General features: G+C 48.4%; 1 protein-coding gene across 1 annotated transcript in view; it reads left to right on the forward strand.

The window, feature by feature from the left end:
- Positions 1 to 970: 970 nt before the first annotated feature.
- The window catches only part of LOC119387624 (uncharacterized), a gene marked incomplete in the record, with an annotated part of 19,987 nt that continues 3,872 nt past the window's right edge, over positions 971 to 17,085 (forward strand). Inside the window, 4 exon segments of the mRNA XM_049413592.1 lie at positions 971 to 1,122; positions 2,634 to 2,660; positions 12,226 to 12,515; positions 13,091 to 13,292. Coding sequence (XP_049269549.1) covers positions 1,031 to 1,122; positions 2,634 to 2,660; positions 12,226 to 12,515; positions 13,091 to 13,292 — 611 coding nt within the window.

The following is a 17,085-nucleotide window of genomic DNA, read 5'->3' on the forward strand; positions in this document are numbered from 1 at the left end:
GGTGACAGAGACAATGTATCTGCAAGACGTCTACAGTTTAACAAAAAAAGCGAGATCGTTATATCCAAGGCGCATTTAGAAACTTGGCCCCCACTAAAGGTCTCTTCACTAACGTCTTCGCAGTCTCTTCACTAAACGTGATCCCTGCCCACGCCTATGGTCGAGATCTCGGAGACAACGTCTGTAGACCAACGTCGATCTGATTTTAGCTTCGGTCGATGGGAGCCACCGTACTGAAACGACTGCATAGTTCAATAAAAAGGTCAATTTCGCTGTTGCGGGCTACGCGGCGTGAATTAAAAACACCCAGATACCCTAGCGTGCTTGTGCTATTCGTGGACTGAATGCAGATGAACTCCACCGCAAAGTATAGTTCGAAAGGCTTCAGTGACAACGACGCGAGTTGATTTCATCGAAAGTTCGCCATATCGGTATCGTATTATATCATCCCCGTACACTGCGCATAACGTCAAACAACCCGAATGTTCTTCCCAAATGACAAGGTGGGAGGAACGCTTCGCATTGACCCACTCGTGGCGCGACCAGCACGCGACCGAGACCACTAAAAATGACCAGCTCGTATCGACCAGCATACCGCGACCCGTACATCGGTATACATAGACGTCACATGTAGACGTGACGCCCATCGACTACTGCACGTCCCGAGTGCAACGCCGGTCGCGTATGTTATACTTCCATTCCCCGTCGACTGACGTCACGCGACAGCCAGGCAAGGCGCTTGTTTCGCGCGGTCACCGAATACGGATGCGTCGATCAGAGAGCGCCGCTGTCGCGCCCCCCTGCACCCGAGACAACAACCAGGCGACGATGACTGTGCTATCGAAAGAGCGTCCTTGCGTGCGTCTGCCGAGGCGGCACAGAGCGAGGTCCGCTCCACGCGTGCGTTGAAAAAAGCCCGCGCGGCCAGTGGCCGCAGTCTCTTCCTAATCTCCTGCCCTGCGCGCGCGCGCTTTTACCCGTCCATTCACCCGCTGGATATCTTCACGGCGGGTTTTGCCGTTCCGTCAACATGCGGCCGAGAAACGCAGAGTCGCACAAGCTGGTGCACGTGCTAGATCGTATTTACGAAACGCCCGAGCGGGTGTACTACTACAGGCCCGGGTGAGTGCGTCTTCCGTGTGTGATCCCTGAATCGTGTCGCGTATTGACGCTTGTTTCGTGACGCGATCATCCGACTGCTGACGTACACGTCAGCGTGCGCGCCGCTTGAGACGGCATGCATGAAAGGAGCATGGCATGATGCTTGTAAACAGCTGGTAGCGTTAATGGAACTGCATGCTGCTGAAGGGTTGGCGAAGTTATCAAATTTTTTTGTCAAACGCAAGCGGAAAGAACAACTTCCCCATTCACTCCTGCGTTAGGCGGACAGTGTTAGCTGTTAGCAATGTGCTTTGACAAGCTTGCTGTGTTGTCTTGATCGCGTTAACCGACAACCGCATAAAACGCATTTGACTGTTACTGAGCTGTTGTGTTTCGCGCCGTGCGTTGTCCGCGCTCTATTCGGCAAGGAAATTCGTTCTTGGTGAAATTCGTGTTTGAATTAAATTCGTCCTTTCCAGAAATTCGGTATTTGTGGAACGGTTTCCGCTCCCCTATCGTGGTTCACCATTCACACTCCATATTCACGTGTCGAGGGCATTTGCGCGGAGTGATACGAGACGCGGCACCGCCGCGCCCTGAATACGCCGGAAATACGCTCCATGTGGTTGCTGCGCATCTACGCAGTTACACGCCAACTGGATGCGATATAAAATATTCGTTTCGATGGCGCTCTTGTCTTCGAGCCTTGCACGTACCAGCTCGTTCGGTCGTTGCATTTGATACGTAGTACGTTATAGGATTGGCACACTTGAACATATTTGGCGCAGTTCGAAGGTGTATACAGTCACGAGAAGCTTTCTAATTGGCTACTGCCAACTGGTTGTCTTCGTAATGGCGAGAATATTTGCGGAGCAGGCGATGAAGAACATTGCGCAAGAACTCTGAGACAAACAGCAAAGCACGCTTGTAAAGTCCCACATAGTTCTAATCATTAAATAATTAAACTGCGGACGAAGAACCAACAGGGCTGAGGTTTGTCAGCGCGGCTTGTTTGCCCACATTGTTTTGCTGTTAAGCGGAAAGTACCATAAACAGATAGTGTTTTCGATTCTTGACAATCTGAAGAGAGAATCTGAGAATAGCTGTGTACACATTCACGGCAAATATTGTTCCGCGCCAACATATGTCGCGCATCAATATATATCATATAATCTCGGGAGCTGAGTGTTCTGATATTTATATAACCAACCGCAAATATCCGGCACTGTGTGATCTTTATGACCTTGACCGGGCCTACGCGTTGTATGCTGTAGACAGCGAAATTTACGTGCCACTCGGCGACAAGTGCATGCTGTCGGAACGCGATTACATCCGATAATTCGGGCCCGTGTGGCGTCGCCGCTGCTTGCACCTATAAAGTATGGGGCGTTCGCGCGAACCGATATTGCAGTTGTGTGGAAGACTTTTATCTGATCGCTGGCGTAGAGTGTCGTCGATAGTGTTGTCGACCGCGTCTGCACCTTTTTGTGAATCAGTGCTGACTGCGATACCTGCTGTTTGTGTCGTTCCAGGCATAGTCGGCACGAACATCGCTCGAGGTGAGTATCCCGGCGAAATGCGTGTGTTCGTGTGGCACTGCACCCGTTTCCTTCTAAGCGTAGACTACACCGTCCTCTTTGGCATTCCATCCACCCCCTTTTTGTCTTTGTGCCTCGCTGTGTGTTTTCTTCGGTTTGCCGTTCGCTGTCTGTTCAGTTCGTGCGCGGGTGGCCTGACTTCCGACACCGCCTCCGTCCTGGCCACAGCTTGTTCTTCCGCGAACCCTTTTCACGCAGTCGCTCATTTCTCGCTCTGTGTGCCTCGTCTCGTGGATTCGTTGCCGGCATGCACCCACGCTGTTTTCGTCTTTGTTTCCGGTCCTTATTGCACCCTGTCGCTTTTCTCAGTTTCTCGAACTGTGGACGTTACACCTGATCACGTTCTTTGAGTGCTGTCCCATAGCGTGCACGTGGAATTCCTGCGAGGATTGCGCGCGTATACGCGAGCGCTGTCACGTATATAGAATATCAGCGATCGCACACGGGCCGCAGACCGTTTTGTTAAGCAGCTCGCGGCGCCGATGCGGAAAGCCAACTGATACTGTTATCCGGAAGTGTTAGTGCTCTAGATGCTTTCTGGTCCATGTGAGTGCAGCAGTGGTGGTTACTTATTGCATTAGTCGTGTAAATAACGCGACATATATTGCCCGGCTCCTATAGCTGCGCCATACATTTGTCACTCGCTGTGTATGTGTCTTAATGTACTTTACGCGCGACATTCTTTGGGGGCGGCTTGGGTACGCACCCTATTACAAAAAAAAAGGGGGGGGGGGAGATAACCGAAATAGTGGTTAGCGTATGACGCATGCGCAGTGGCGACAAGCCACAGCGATTGCGTGCGCAATGCTGTGTTCCTTATTTTATAACGGTCTACTAAGCGCTGGACCGTCTCAGTTTGGCAAAAGACGAGCCTAATTGTCGTTCCAAGGGTCTCGATAATCGTGAACAAATGCACAAAGCCAATGCTGTAACTGTTTCGTATGGCTATACACGTTTGTTTGTTCTTGTTTGCTCTTTTTTTTGTTTACTAAATGTGTGTGTGTGTGTGTGTTTGTACAGAAGAAATTTTCTTAGTGCAGCGAGCCATTAGGGAGTTTTCGAAAAGGGGCCCCAAAGGTTTGGGGCCCCAAATCCCTTTGCGTGTGCTCGCTTTGGGTCACTCAGGAGCTAAGAGTTTTCGAATAGTCTGGGGCGCTTTGGACACTCCACCTATATAGGTCACTCTAGTCTTGGCCAAGAGCCGTCGCTTCAGTGGGTGCCGTCATGTTTGTTTGACGCAAAGCTTTTGGGGCAGGCTTTGGGGCTCCCGCTAAATTCGAGAAATAGCGTCCCCAACGCAAAACCCAAACGCTATTTGGGTCTCGCGCATGCGCAATGGCCTCGACGCTATTTCTTTGGGGCCCCAAAACGATTGGGGCCCCTATTCGAAAACTCCCTATTATAGAGTTTTAGAATAAGGTAACTGGGCCTTGGTTTCGTTGGCTTTGCGTAAGAGCGTCGTAGACGCTTTGGAATTTCCCGGCCCCTGTTTATAACTTGTCTAACGAGTTAGCGCTGTCGCGCTTAGTGGTTGTTACGCGATAAAAGATAAAAAAAAATCTTCAGAAACATAGGCGTGCGCAGGGTTCCCCATCAGGGGGGGGGGGGGGCAAAGGTTCATCGCAGCGCCCCCCCCCATCCTACTAAGTCAATGTATGGGGCAGATTTTGCGCCCCCCCCCCCGCCTTAGGTGACTAGAAGGGTCAGTGTATGGGGCAGATTTTGCGCCCCCCTCTTAGGTGAATAGGGGGGGCGCCCCCCCTCCCCCCCCCCCCCCCTGTGCGCACGCCTATGTTCAGAAATGTTTCTTCTAGTTATTGGCACGAAAGTTGCAGTGATATGGAACGGGCTTAGTGGGAAAACCAATCCAACGTACTCATATGATTAGCGTGTCGCACTATCGGCGTCAGAAGCCTATATACGGACGCTTTGGAGAACAATTCTAACGTATTTACGCACTCTCGAAATCAGGTTTTGCAGCCTTTCAGTGCTGAATATGTGAACGGCGTACACTATCGACCAAAATTACTTCGCGCAAGAAAAAACGCAGCACACAAAGAAGATACACAAGAGTAGTTGGCGCATACTGACAAGGGTGTCAGTATGCATAAACTATAGGTCCTCAAAAAGTCCTATTAAACCGTACAATGTTGTTATAGTGGGAGCATTTTCACATCACTTCTGCTGGAAACCGCTATATAATCGTTGCCATCGATCACCTGACACGCTACGCAGAAACTACACCACTGCCATCTGCATCAGTGGTGACGTCGCTTCTTTCATTTTACACCACCTCGTGCTACGTGCAGGCGCAAAGAGTGCGAGAATTCGACTTTGAATTGTGTGCAACACTGCCCATAATGCCTTTCACGTATCCTACATGCCTAAGTATGTAAAAACAAGAAGCGTTATGTTCCTTTACTTTTTTTTTTGTCTGCATCTCCAACAATCTTGTTTAGTAACTTAAGGTTTGTGAAGACTTGCGTCACAACGTGAGAGGTATTTTCAACGATTTCAACAGCAGCCCTTGGGCACTGGCAGACCGAGAATAATTACGTCCGATTATGCCAAGATAATTATTCCCTTGGCAGGCCAAGGGAATAATTATCTAATACAAGAACAATTACTTTTTAAACACAACAAGTACTGCCGCGCAAGTCATTTTAAAATTTCACGAAAATGTGGTCACTTCGCGAGCATCTTGGTTCAAAACAGCGGCTTACATGGAGCACAACTGACGTACCGCCTACGAGAAATGGTCCATAGTTTTGAAGGGGGGAGCACTCCGCCAAGGTACTGGTGGTTTCGGCGAGGTCCGCGCATGTGTGTATACCACGGTAAACGCACTCGTATTGAAAGTATACATGTAGCTCAGTATGGTACACATGCTGCTGGGCTAGTCGGCGCATCGAATTCAATACAGACCGTGGTAAAACCTCCTTGGGTAAAACTAACGCATAAAATAAAGAATGAATAAAAAGGAAAACCCTTTGCTCGTTTCCTCCTCCTTTTTGTTTTGTTTTTGCACCAAGCGACCATATTTTGGTTTGTGACCATAGCATCGACGAATGACCAGGACACTGATGATTGTTTCTTTGTTAGACACAATCGAGTGAAGCCAAGCTATGAGCACATGCATAGGCGTACTACGGGTGCGCAGGATTCTCCATTTCGGGGGGGGGGGGGGACATTATTTGTAGTTTTCGACTACAAATAATGGCGTTGTAGGTGCTTCCCAATTTCACAAATATTGTGATTTATGGCGTAGTGGGTACCTTGCTAGTGCACTTGTATTAGTAGCCCCAAGAGAGTTTACAACGGGCTCTAGAAATGCCGCTCTTCCAGCTTTCGCTGTGACTGTGCTGCGCTTTCCGCGCAGGCCTGGCAATTTTTTTCAGTTTTGCTTGCGTATATATACACGCACACACGAACATACATAAAGTATGGTTGAACCCCCCCCCCCCAAAAAAAAAAAAAAAAATTTCTGGCTACGCCCCTGTCGGTGATCTATAACGTCGTCTTTTGCGCTCGTTCACGTTACTTTTCTGTGTCTTTATTCACTTTGATTTGGCGCAAGAGACGACTTTATGTATTATATACGTGTATACCATTGCTCATTTCGCCAAACCAGAGCAGCTCCCACGAATCAACCTATAGGACCTCCACCACCCAACTTTTTTTTTTCTTTCCTTGTGTGTACTAGCGTTGCTGCAAGCCTGAACGAATATCTAGGATAGTTCATTTCGCAAATAAAGGAATGATGTCACGACGTCATTTCGTATTCTATCTCTTTCCTCCCTCCTTCTGCGCGGGTCCTGAACTGTTGCCCACCGCGGTGGAAGGGCCAACGGACATTAGTTCCGCGTGCATTGAATTGAAGGCGGGTGCGGCCGCTGACGGCACGCAGCCTGTGTGTGTATGTGTGTGTATACAAGTCCACGGCGGCGAAAGAACCCGCGGCCTCTCGTTCAGCGATGCGAGGGATCGGGGCGTCTTCGCACCCGCATCTCTGCGGCGTCCGTTTCCCCGCACGTCAAAGGGGCGAATCAGAGCGGCTCGTATCCGATTGTACGCCCCGCGATGCTGAGGCGGCGGCGACGGATGCCTACGCGCGCGTTGCTAAGAGCTCCGACCTTGTTTCCGGCGCTATCTTTCCACGTTCACTGACTTCAACGAGCAACACACCGCATATGCGCGCGCTTTTTGGGCGAAACTCGGGGGGAAATTGTTTCGCGGGCGCAGTCAGCCAGGCATGCACGCATACCGCCCGCGTTGATGAAATTCTGTAGCCTTGAAAAAGCCTCGCGAATAGCCTTTTGGTACTACGGATGCTCTAGATACGGTATGGCCGCAACACATTTCAGTTTTTTTTTTCCTCTGAAGATCCGTATCAAAGAAACAGCTGCTCGTCATACGTTCGAACTTCAGAACCAAAGTTATGTACGATCGTGAGCAATATGAGCTGGAACACCGAATTCACATTTATCCAACGATTACTTTAATGTACTGATATAAATGTGACGTATTCAAGTGTCAGAGATACCTTTCCGCTTGAGCATTGTGTGATGAACACTTTTAGCGCTTGCCGACTGCGCTTAGCCTATGACCTTTAAGAGGCAATTTCATTGTTCAGGCTCATATTGCTCACGACTATACATGTCAGCTATCGCAAATAGCGATAACTGTCAACTCGACAATAACACGTGATCGTTGAATACGTCCGATGTTGCAAGAATTTGTGCGAATGCCAGATATGCTGTGTAAACACTGTTATGAAAGCTGGCGTAAATCAGGGACGTGTCAGGCGGGTACGCCCCCCCCCCCCTTGTGGTTCAGGCTGCAGGGGGGTTCAACCCTTGCAAATGCCCCCCCCCCCCCCCCCCTTTGAGCTTCATTTTTCAAACATCATACATTCAGCTGAATTGCCGGACAGTTGAGTATAGCACGTTCAAATTTTTATTGTCTTATCTTGTAGTGTGTACCTGCGTTCGATACCACCCCGCTGTGTGAGACTATTCAAATCGCAACTGCCACTCGGGGGCCGGTTCCAGAGAATCAATAGAACAATACAATTACGCGAGCTGAGTACCCATACTCGTTTTTTAAATTTTATTTCGAAGCATATGTTTTTAATATTTATATAAATAAAAATAAAAGCTGTAATTATGATACAAGGCCGCCATGACAAGATGTGTCCCCCCTTGTGATTTTTCTGGATTTAAGCCGCTGGTTATGAATACTCTCAGTATTCGGTGCGGTTACGTCTGTGCACTAGTGATGCAGAACTATCGATGGTACTATCGATACTATCGATAGCTGAGTCACTATCGGACTATCGATGGTGAAAAATACTATCGATAGCGCTATCGATAGTAAGAAATTCGATGGTACTATCGATAGTATAAAATCAACAGCGCGTACTCATTGCAGAATAAACTTGGTTCCCCGCGCGCGTGGTACATAGTGTAGCCGTAGGAGCAGGCTGAAGGCAAGAAAGTTGACATGATTGTGTTCTTCACCAGAGTGCTTTGCTGACACATGATCATAAAGAGAGAGAGAAAGGGTTTATTATGGCAGAAAAGCTGAGAGGTCGGGCTGAATCAATGTTCTCGCCTGCTACTCAGCAGTAGGAAAGGGGAGAGTGGTAGTATAGAGAGTGGAGAGAAGATGCGGATGATGATGATGGAAAAAAGTGGCGACGAAGTAAGTCCTTGAATGTCCAAAAACATGATCATAAAGTAGATCAAACTGTTCAGCTGTAGCGGAAAGGAAGCCTTTACATGTGGTGGAATGCGCGGCTTCAAACTGATATTGCATTTTATGATTTCAAAATAAAAAAAAAATATCAGGAAGTTAATTTTAAGGTGTACCTGGTTGCTTTTGGATACGAGTTTATTGATGAATATATTTCGCCATTTTCACAGCGGAAATAATTAATTTCTCTGCCAAAAATTGCTCATAAATTAAGCGAATCTGGTAGTAGGCTATCGCAAATATTTTGGCAATATGGCCGGCCAGCAACGTCATCAATATTCACACCGCTATCGATACGATTGTCACGTGGTTGTGACGGTGGAAAATGCTGCAGCAAGACTGGGAAATACGGAACTCCTTATTTGGGCGAACTTGTGTCCAGAAAATCAAAACTCAAAATACAAGCGATACATGCTGCGCACTGATAGTGGCGGGAGCAGTCGTCAGCCGTTGAGTAATCTGATCATCGGTGGTACGCGTCGTCCTTTATACATCAGTCATCAAACCTTCCAGTGTTATCGCTGGTGCTCGCGTAAGCTGTCGAATAAACTTGACTATTCGCGTTCGGCGCGTAGTCTTAACAGAATGATATGAAACAATTGTGAAGCTTCTCAAACATTGCGGCACGGTCTGCGTCAAACGTTGCTAACAGTCTTTGTGGGTGACTGAACACGAATACGTCAAAGCAAAGATATAAACACGCGTGGCAGTAATATCGCTAGAGATATTAACGATGGCAACTACCGATTGCACTATCGATACTTTGTCGATAGTAGCACTATCGATAGTTTGTTTACACTATCGATAGTTTCCAAAAAACTATCGATACTATCGATAGTCAATTTACCGATAGTTCTGCATCACTACTGTGCACTCAGTCCTCCAGCTTTCATTGTGATCCGGAAGCAGCCCACATTTGCTTTTTTTGTCTTTTTTGACTGCCTCATCGAAGGTGGAGGGTATAAATAAAAAATCACAGCATATCCACGGAGTGAATGATGATGAGTGGGCGAAGCTGCGGAGGTTCATCGGTAAACCGTGAATCTTCCGTGAATTCTGCCCAGTACATCATCACCGACGTGAGATCGGGCGCGTTTATACTAAAGGTTCGATGAGTTATGACGACTTGCAGCTCACTTTAATTTTACATGTACGCTGTGAATTTTCATTGTTTAGAAAACCATTGCTTTAGAAAACACCTTGCGTCTTTCGTTAAGCAGCTGGCGTCTTTTTCGTTTTGCTTTAGAAACATCTGGCGTTCTTTCGTTTTGTTTTTACAAAACATCTGGCGTCTTTCGTTGGTTTATTTCATCAATCAACGGCGTTTTGAACAAAATTTTTATTGTTTAATCACGCACAGGAGAAATCTCACCAGGCACTACCTTGGAGGTAAACAATGGCTGCTAATGGGAATGAGAGACAGAAGAAGTCGGCTTTTAGCTAACACTTACACTTCTACAGAGACAGAAGAATTCGGCTTTTAGTTAACGCGCACGCTGCGAATTTTTTATTGTTCAACAACGCACAGGAGAAATCTCCCACCGGCACCACCTTGGAGGTCAAAGGGTAAGACTTGTTACTCACTACTACGAGCACGACGAGGGACGAACGGGTGCCGCCTTAAGGAGCTTCGCCCCTAAAACCACAAGCGTGAGTAATACCCATGTTACACAGGCAAAGCAAGCGCGGTTACGACCAACCACGGTTGACCGCGTTGAACCGCGGTTAGCGCCAACCACGGTTCGCCGATGTTACACAGCGCGAAAGCATCCATCCGGACTTGCTTTGGCGTGAATTGGTCTGCGTCAGGCGGAACTTCGGCGTTTAACTCGGCTGTAATTGCCGCGTACACCTTTGCATCGCGTGACGTGCTCCGCAGATCACGCAAATGATTTTCCCACAACCTTATCAGGCTTTCCGTGGTCCGTGTCGTCCAGTTCGTTCGTTTTTCACGCGCGCTCGCCGGCATGCACACATCGGTGGTGGGCGCCGCCATTTTCTCGGTTATCTGCCTAACCGAGGTTGCCAAGCTCGGTTTCTTAAAACCGCGGTTAGCGGCATAACCGCGGTTTCGTGTGCCGTGTAACATCAGCGAACCGCGGTTAACGAAACCGCGGTTAGCGTAACCGCGGTTTAGGCTGCCTGTGTAACAAGGGTATAACGCGAGCGTACCGGGCAGCAGTTGTCGAACCGCTTCCTCGACAAAAAAGGAGTGACTGTGGTCACGTGTGGCTGCGGACGACGCGCATCGCGTTAGAAGCGGAGCTAAAGGATGGGCTCGATAACAGAGGTGGACGTTGCGAAAACTCGGAGCAAGTATCGGAAGGATGCGAACAGCACAGAAAAAAGAAGAAAGAAAACGCGGCCTCGGATGGCATTCAGCCAGAAATCCGGGTTCGCACTATACGAGGGCCCACGTGCAAACTGGGCGCATCCTTTATTTTCAGGTTACGTTATATCCGGAATCTTTCGCGTGAAACTAAATTTTGAAATTTTGTATATCGATGCGATAAGAGGAAAAGGTTGTTAAAAAAGTTCTTGCTATATAGCGGCGGTGGCATAGCCAGAATTTTTTTTCCTGGGTGGGGTGTTCTGCGATGGTTCTTCGCAGCCACCTCCCAGTTCATCGAGTGCAAAAGACAACATGCTTCACAATGGATGAAAAAACGAAAATGAACCAATGCAATGCTTCTCACAATGGCCTGCCTATGGCTCCTGGCTAAGTAAACAGTTTTTTGAATGCAACATCAGGGCACCTCGGCAACCATTATCGTAAAAAAACAAACATGGCCATTACCCTTCTCTTCAAAGGGACACTAAAGTGAAACAATGACTCGGTTTAGATTGATAAATAGTACTCTGAGAACTGTAATGTTGTTAATTTAACCTTCGTTAAACGTCAGAGATTCATCTTTTAAATTTCGCGCCGTAGTCTCCGCGCCTGATGTCACGGGTTTCAAAGTGTATTTTCCGTATTTTGGCAACATTGGCTGAACAAAATTTCCTGAAATTTGGCATTTTAAGTCTATGGCCCCCTCAGAGGACAATGTACTTCATTTTTACCGATTAGGAACTACGTAGGATCTAGTACATGCCATCAAAACCTTTGACGTCACAACGTTTGGTACTGGAAATTCAAGGTGGCGTCGCCACCCGCATTTTCCTTTTGCGCGTTTTCTCACTTACCAAGCGTCTTCTCGCGGCAAGCGCGGTGAAATTGTGAAAAGAGTACTTTACTAATATGAGGAAAAATCATTCTCTTTAGTGTCCCTTTAATAAATGACGGGACAGGTCCGACTGATCAAAAGTACGGGCAGACTTTGCGCCCACCTCTTAGGTCAGGGGTCTCAAGCACGCGGCCCGCACATGGCTGTCAGCATCCCATATTTTTTTCTTAAGTATGTTCGTGAGCCACAGGCATGTGGTCACCATGTGTTGAAACATAACCATGAAGCAAAAACTATATTTCAGAATCGGCGTCCAGATTTTAGGCATTTTGGAGATCGGTATCGCCATGTTGTTGGAATCCCAGCGCCAAATCTTCTTCAGAAATTACGCGTATATGAGATATGGGGAAATGTTTTCTTTCGGATGGTAACGTTTGCTTACAATGTGTACAACTACTCCCCCTCCTCCGCACCTCCACCTCCCCCCGTGCGCACGCCTAGCTCTACCTAATATGTAACCCCCCCCCTCCCCCCCCCCCACACACACACAAACACGTATGTTCAATAAACTGAAAATAAAGCGCTCGTCCTCTCTCTCCGTGCAGAAAGCAACAGCAGCAGTCGGCCAGCAACGGTCAGCGTAGCGGCGGCGGCGAGGCCGGAGGTGCGGGCGCGGCAGCCTCCTCCAAGGCTGCCACTGAGTCTGCGGCCATGAAGGCGCTCTTCTACCTGCTGCTCTTCCTGGCCGAGGTGCTGCTGTTCGGCACCATCACGCTGCTCATCTACTGGATCTTCAACTACCAGGGGGGCGTCGCGTGGGCCAACGACATCAAGAAGCAGTTCAACCTCCACTACATCCTCATGACCGGGGGTTTCATCTTCCTCAACGGACACGGTGACTTACACATCCGATATAAACGCTTCCGAGAGAGCTAGTTTAAGGTAACTTAAGACAGTGAGTAATAAACGCGTCGCACCCCATTCTGTATATCAGCCTGGGGTGACATTGTAAGCCTGCGACAAAACTGCAATGGCACTTCTGGCACTGCACGCAATCATATGAGTGTGTATCGGTCCAATTTTGCAGCCAACAAAATCGGCTATCTTGAGTGAAGTTGCATTAGAGCATCACATAGCTGAGATGCTGTCTTTCTGAAATATAATGCACAAGCTTTTACCGTTACGACTTTCACCAAAACTTTGGTTCCTTTGTACTACATGGCATATAGCATTAGTGCACATGTGAGCCAATGGTGGTTGAGCAACGTTGAACATACCACACATGGGTGCTGGAAGCACTTCATTGATGAAGAGTGAACACAGTTGGGGTTACAATAGTTGAGGCCATGCGACAAGCGCAGGTGTGCTGTTCAAACAGGAATATTGATCACACTGCCTGCGTGCTTGCGACACCCGAAAAGTGGTCTGCACTTGCCGTTCTAATGTGCGACGGTTGTCGTTTTCATGCAGCAATGCTGGTGTACCGCAGCTTCACGTGCTGCAAGAAGATCTACAACAAGCTTCTGCACACAATCTTCTTCGTTCTGTCCATATCGGCCATCACCATCGGCATAGTGTCTGCCTTCATGGCGCACAACAGCAAAGCTGACCCGAAGCACTTCTACAGTTTGCACTCGTGGATCGGCCTCGGAACTATGGGACTCTTCGCTTTTGCAGGTATTGTGTTTACGGTGCAGCACTACATTCATTTCCATTAGCTCTAGCTGGATGCATTTGCACCACGCTATCAGCTACCGTATATTGCAGATTATAAGTCGACTCCGATTATAAGTCGACCCCCCAACTTGCAACCCCTTCAAGGGGAAAAAAAGCAGCATCAGCGCCGTGGTTTGTGTCCTTTCTTCGTCGCGTCTTTTAGCGCTGTTTCTACAATTAATCATGAATCAACCAGCCCAAATGCGTACCTTATTGCAGAAAAAGTTGACTCCGAACACAGCCTCGTGCTGCGGCCATAGCTCGGGCTGTAGATGACAGGGCAAGAGCGGCGGTCATACCCTATCTGCACGGTGTTTCGCACAAAATCAAGAAGGCTGCCGCACGTGCCAGCGTGAGGGTGGTGTTCTCTGCGCCAATCAAACTAGGATCATTGTGCAGAAAAGTGAACGCCCCTCTCCCAAATCCTTCCATCTGCAAGAAGCAACATGCGACGCGGTTTGTGCCCTGCAGGACTGAGGTCGTCTATGAGATACCAACGTCCTGCGGTGGCCGCTATACGTTGGGCAAACAGGGCGTTGCGTTAATGATCGGCTGCGAGAGCACAAGAACAATCTCAAGGACAAGACTGGAAGCAATCTGGCAATCCACTGTGCCGAGTGCGGTTGCACTCCGAGTTTCGATCAGACGCGTATCTTACGCAGATATCGTGACTGCCACGCCCGGGAAATATATGAAGCGTTCACGATTCATTCCATCGGGCCATCATGTGTAAGCGCACCGTCCATCGCACTAACCAACAAGGAGATTAATTACCTCCGTGATTGATCTTTGCTTTTTCATGCATTAGTCACGGCGCAGGCGTAGGGCTTCCCCTTTCCCTCATCCTCTCTTGTTTATCTATTTCCAAGGAAGCGTATATATCTGTTCGCACGAAATAAACGCTCATGTTGTTAGCCAGCGCAAAGTCCTGTCTGTCTTTCTTGTCCCATGTGCTCGCGCTGTTTCCGAAGATGAAGATGTCACCAATAAGTTTTTCAGAAGAGGGAGTGATGCAAAGAAACATTTATTTGCCCGTGAAACATTGCTTACGACTCGTCGTCGCTTGAGAGAAGGACGCAGTCACGGTCATTTCCATCGTGTGAGCCACTGCTGCTGCTCGCCGTCGGAACGGGTGCCTGTGGTACTGAGATGCCGCACGTGGAAAACGCCGCGCGGACCATGTCGGCTGGCAGTCCATACCAGGCATCGTTGACCCGAAAGGAACCGCGTGTAGCAGCACACGCGAAGATCTTGGTACTTTGTTTTCTCCATTCCCTCACGCACTTTTCCGACACATCAAACTTGCGCCCTGCTTCAACGTTGCTTTCCGACCAGGGGCGTAGCCAGAAATTTTTTTCGAGGGGGGGGGGGGGGTGTTCAACCATACTTTATGTATGTTCGTGCGTGCGTTTGTATGTGCGCGCGTATATATACGCAAGCAAAACTGAAAAATTTCGGGGGGGGGGGGGAAGGTTGAAACCCCCCCAACCCCCCCTCCCCCTGGCTACGCCCCTATTTCCGACTTTGCGTAGAGGATCGCTTGCCTTTTGAAAGCAGCGCTGTACTGTTGCCGGCGTAGCGGTGGCATCTTGGCGTCCGTTTGGCAGCGTCGCAAATCGCGCACACCACTGCTCGCAAGCGAAGCGAAATGCAGAAATGGCGAACAGGCGTGAGTGCAAAAAATTTGCAGTGGCTTAGCTCGGCTATGCCAGGATATACGTAGCGTTAGCAAAGGTTCAGCTGATTATTCTTAGCTTTCCAGATTGTCTAGGATTATTAGCCTTTTCTGTTCGCTGAACTGCTAATTGCCAGGCAACTACTTCGAGATCCGATGAGATAAGCTTCTCGGCTCTTCTGCGCCGTCGAGCAGCATATGCGCTCTCCTTCTCCATGGCGTTACCCACCTGCAAACGCCAGTAGGAGGTAGTGACCTAGTCAGAGGCGCTATCAAGCCAGTGATGCTACTGGCTTAGGCCACTTTGGAGCAGCTTTTGGAGCAGGCAAAATTGCGTTTTGGAGCAGCAAAACTAGCTTTTGGAGCAGGTGCTCTGCCTTCAACAATTCATTCTGAGCCGAAGAATTCTTTAAAAAGTAATAAACATCGACCACAGCAGCGTCGACATCCGAGCCAACAGCACTCAAGCCGCGGGCAAATGAGTTGTGCACTTTGTGCAAGCAGCACTCTCCTACATCTATGATGTCAGGGTATGCTTCCTGCATCTTTTTTCTGAAGCTTTTCACTGCATTAGGGCCATCCATAGAAAAGCAAATGACATTTTTCTGCGGCAGGTCCATCATTGCTCTCCACTAGCCAAAATTTCCGAAGTCGCAGAGCCCAGCCGGAAAGACTGTAGGTGTTCCACAACTCGCTGCATTTTGTTGGAGAAATGCCTAACTACAACATCAAGTTGTTGGCACCTCTGTTCAGGAAGAGGGGTCTTGTCAATGCTAACAGAAAAAACCACATCCGGCTTGTTCAGCCCGTCAAGCACAAGTTTCTTGAAATACGGCCCGAGGCCATCACTAACTATGTAGGATGCCTTGAACCTCTTACAACTAAACTGCTTCGCTGTTTCGGAATCTCCAAATAATTTGGGAAACAAGGCAGTTGCTGTGTCAGCCCACGAGTATGCGATGCCCTTGAGAGTCATGCCAAGCACAAACAGAGTTTCTGCGTTTGTCACGTGGTCACACTGCAAAACGTTCCATGGACTGCCGAATTCCAAAGTCGGCTGGATCGTTTTCGGCCGCTGCAGCCCACCTGAAGCGTCTCAATGACGACTGGTAGCATCAATGTGCCGTTTCATGGCTGCATGTCGCTTGACTGCTGCTATGCCATGTTGCCTACAGTTGATGCTTTGATTCCAAAAAAAAAAACACAAAACGCAGTTCCTTCGTCCGATTGACAACACCATATTGATACAGTATAACCTCATTACAACAGACCTTCATAGTGAAGAGGATTTTGGTCTGTTGTAAAGGGAGTATGTAAAATCCAAGTACTGTTACAACAGACTTTCATGTAAACACTGAATGGGTCTGTTATAACCGGAGAGAATTACGAGTCACAAACATGGTCTTATTTTTAATGGGGGACCAAAAAAAATGCGATTTTTGGAAAATCGCATTTTCAGTTTCTGTAGCCCATTTCTATCTGATTCCAAAATATCTTCAATAAAAACTACGTAGAAGTGCTATAAAAAAATTGTTTTGCGTCTGCCGACTTGGCGAAAATTGCGGAAATATAAAAAAAGCGTTTTTAAAAATTATAGCTCGGCAACGGCGAAACTGGGCGCCACCATTTTGGGCTCGTCGTAAAGAGCATTTCTCCGCGTTCAAGTTCTCCGTTTCAGCTGGCTCCTCCATTCAGTGACAAGCGTACGAAAAAACACGTTTTGGCTGCTTCTTGCGGTATTACCGCAGAAGCAGCCAAAACGTGTTAATGCTCGCTTCGGGATCGTCGTCTGCGCTGCTTGTGCGTCGCGAGGTCGTGGCTGTCGAAAATTGCGCTACTTAGTGACGCGTTCGCACTCGTTCTGTGTTTACGGGTCGACGATAATTTGGAACGCTTTAGTTGGGCAGCTGCAAGCGGAAGCTCAATCATCAGATTACGATAGCGCGCCGCACTCGTCGCGAACATCGCAGACGTGCGACTAATAGCGTTGACTCGTTGGACCCGCTGTTCGAGGCTCTTCTTATCAGCACTTCGAAGCTTATGACGAAGACCACCGCGGACACCTCTTTACTCC

The sequence above is a fragment of the Rhipicephalus sanguineus genome, chromosome 3 (assembly GCF_013339695.2).
Source record: "Rhipicephalus sanguineus isolate Rsan-2018 chromosome 3, BIME_Rsan_1.4, whole genome shotgun sequence".
NCBI lineage: Eukaryota > Metazoa > Arthropoda > Arachnida > Ixodida > Ixodidae > Rhipicephalus > Rhipicephalus sanguineus.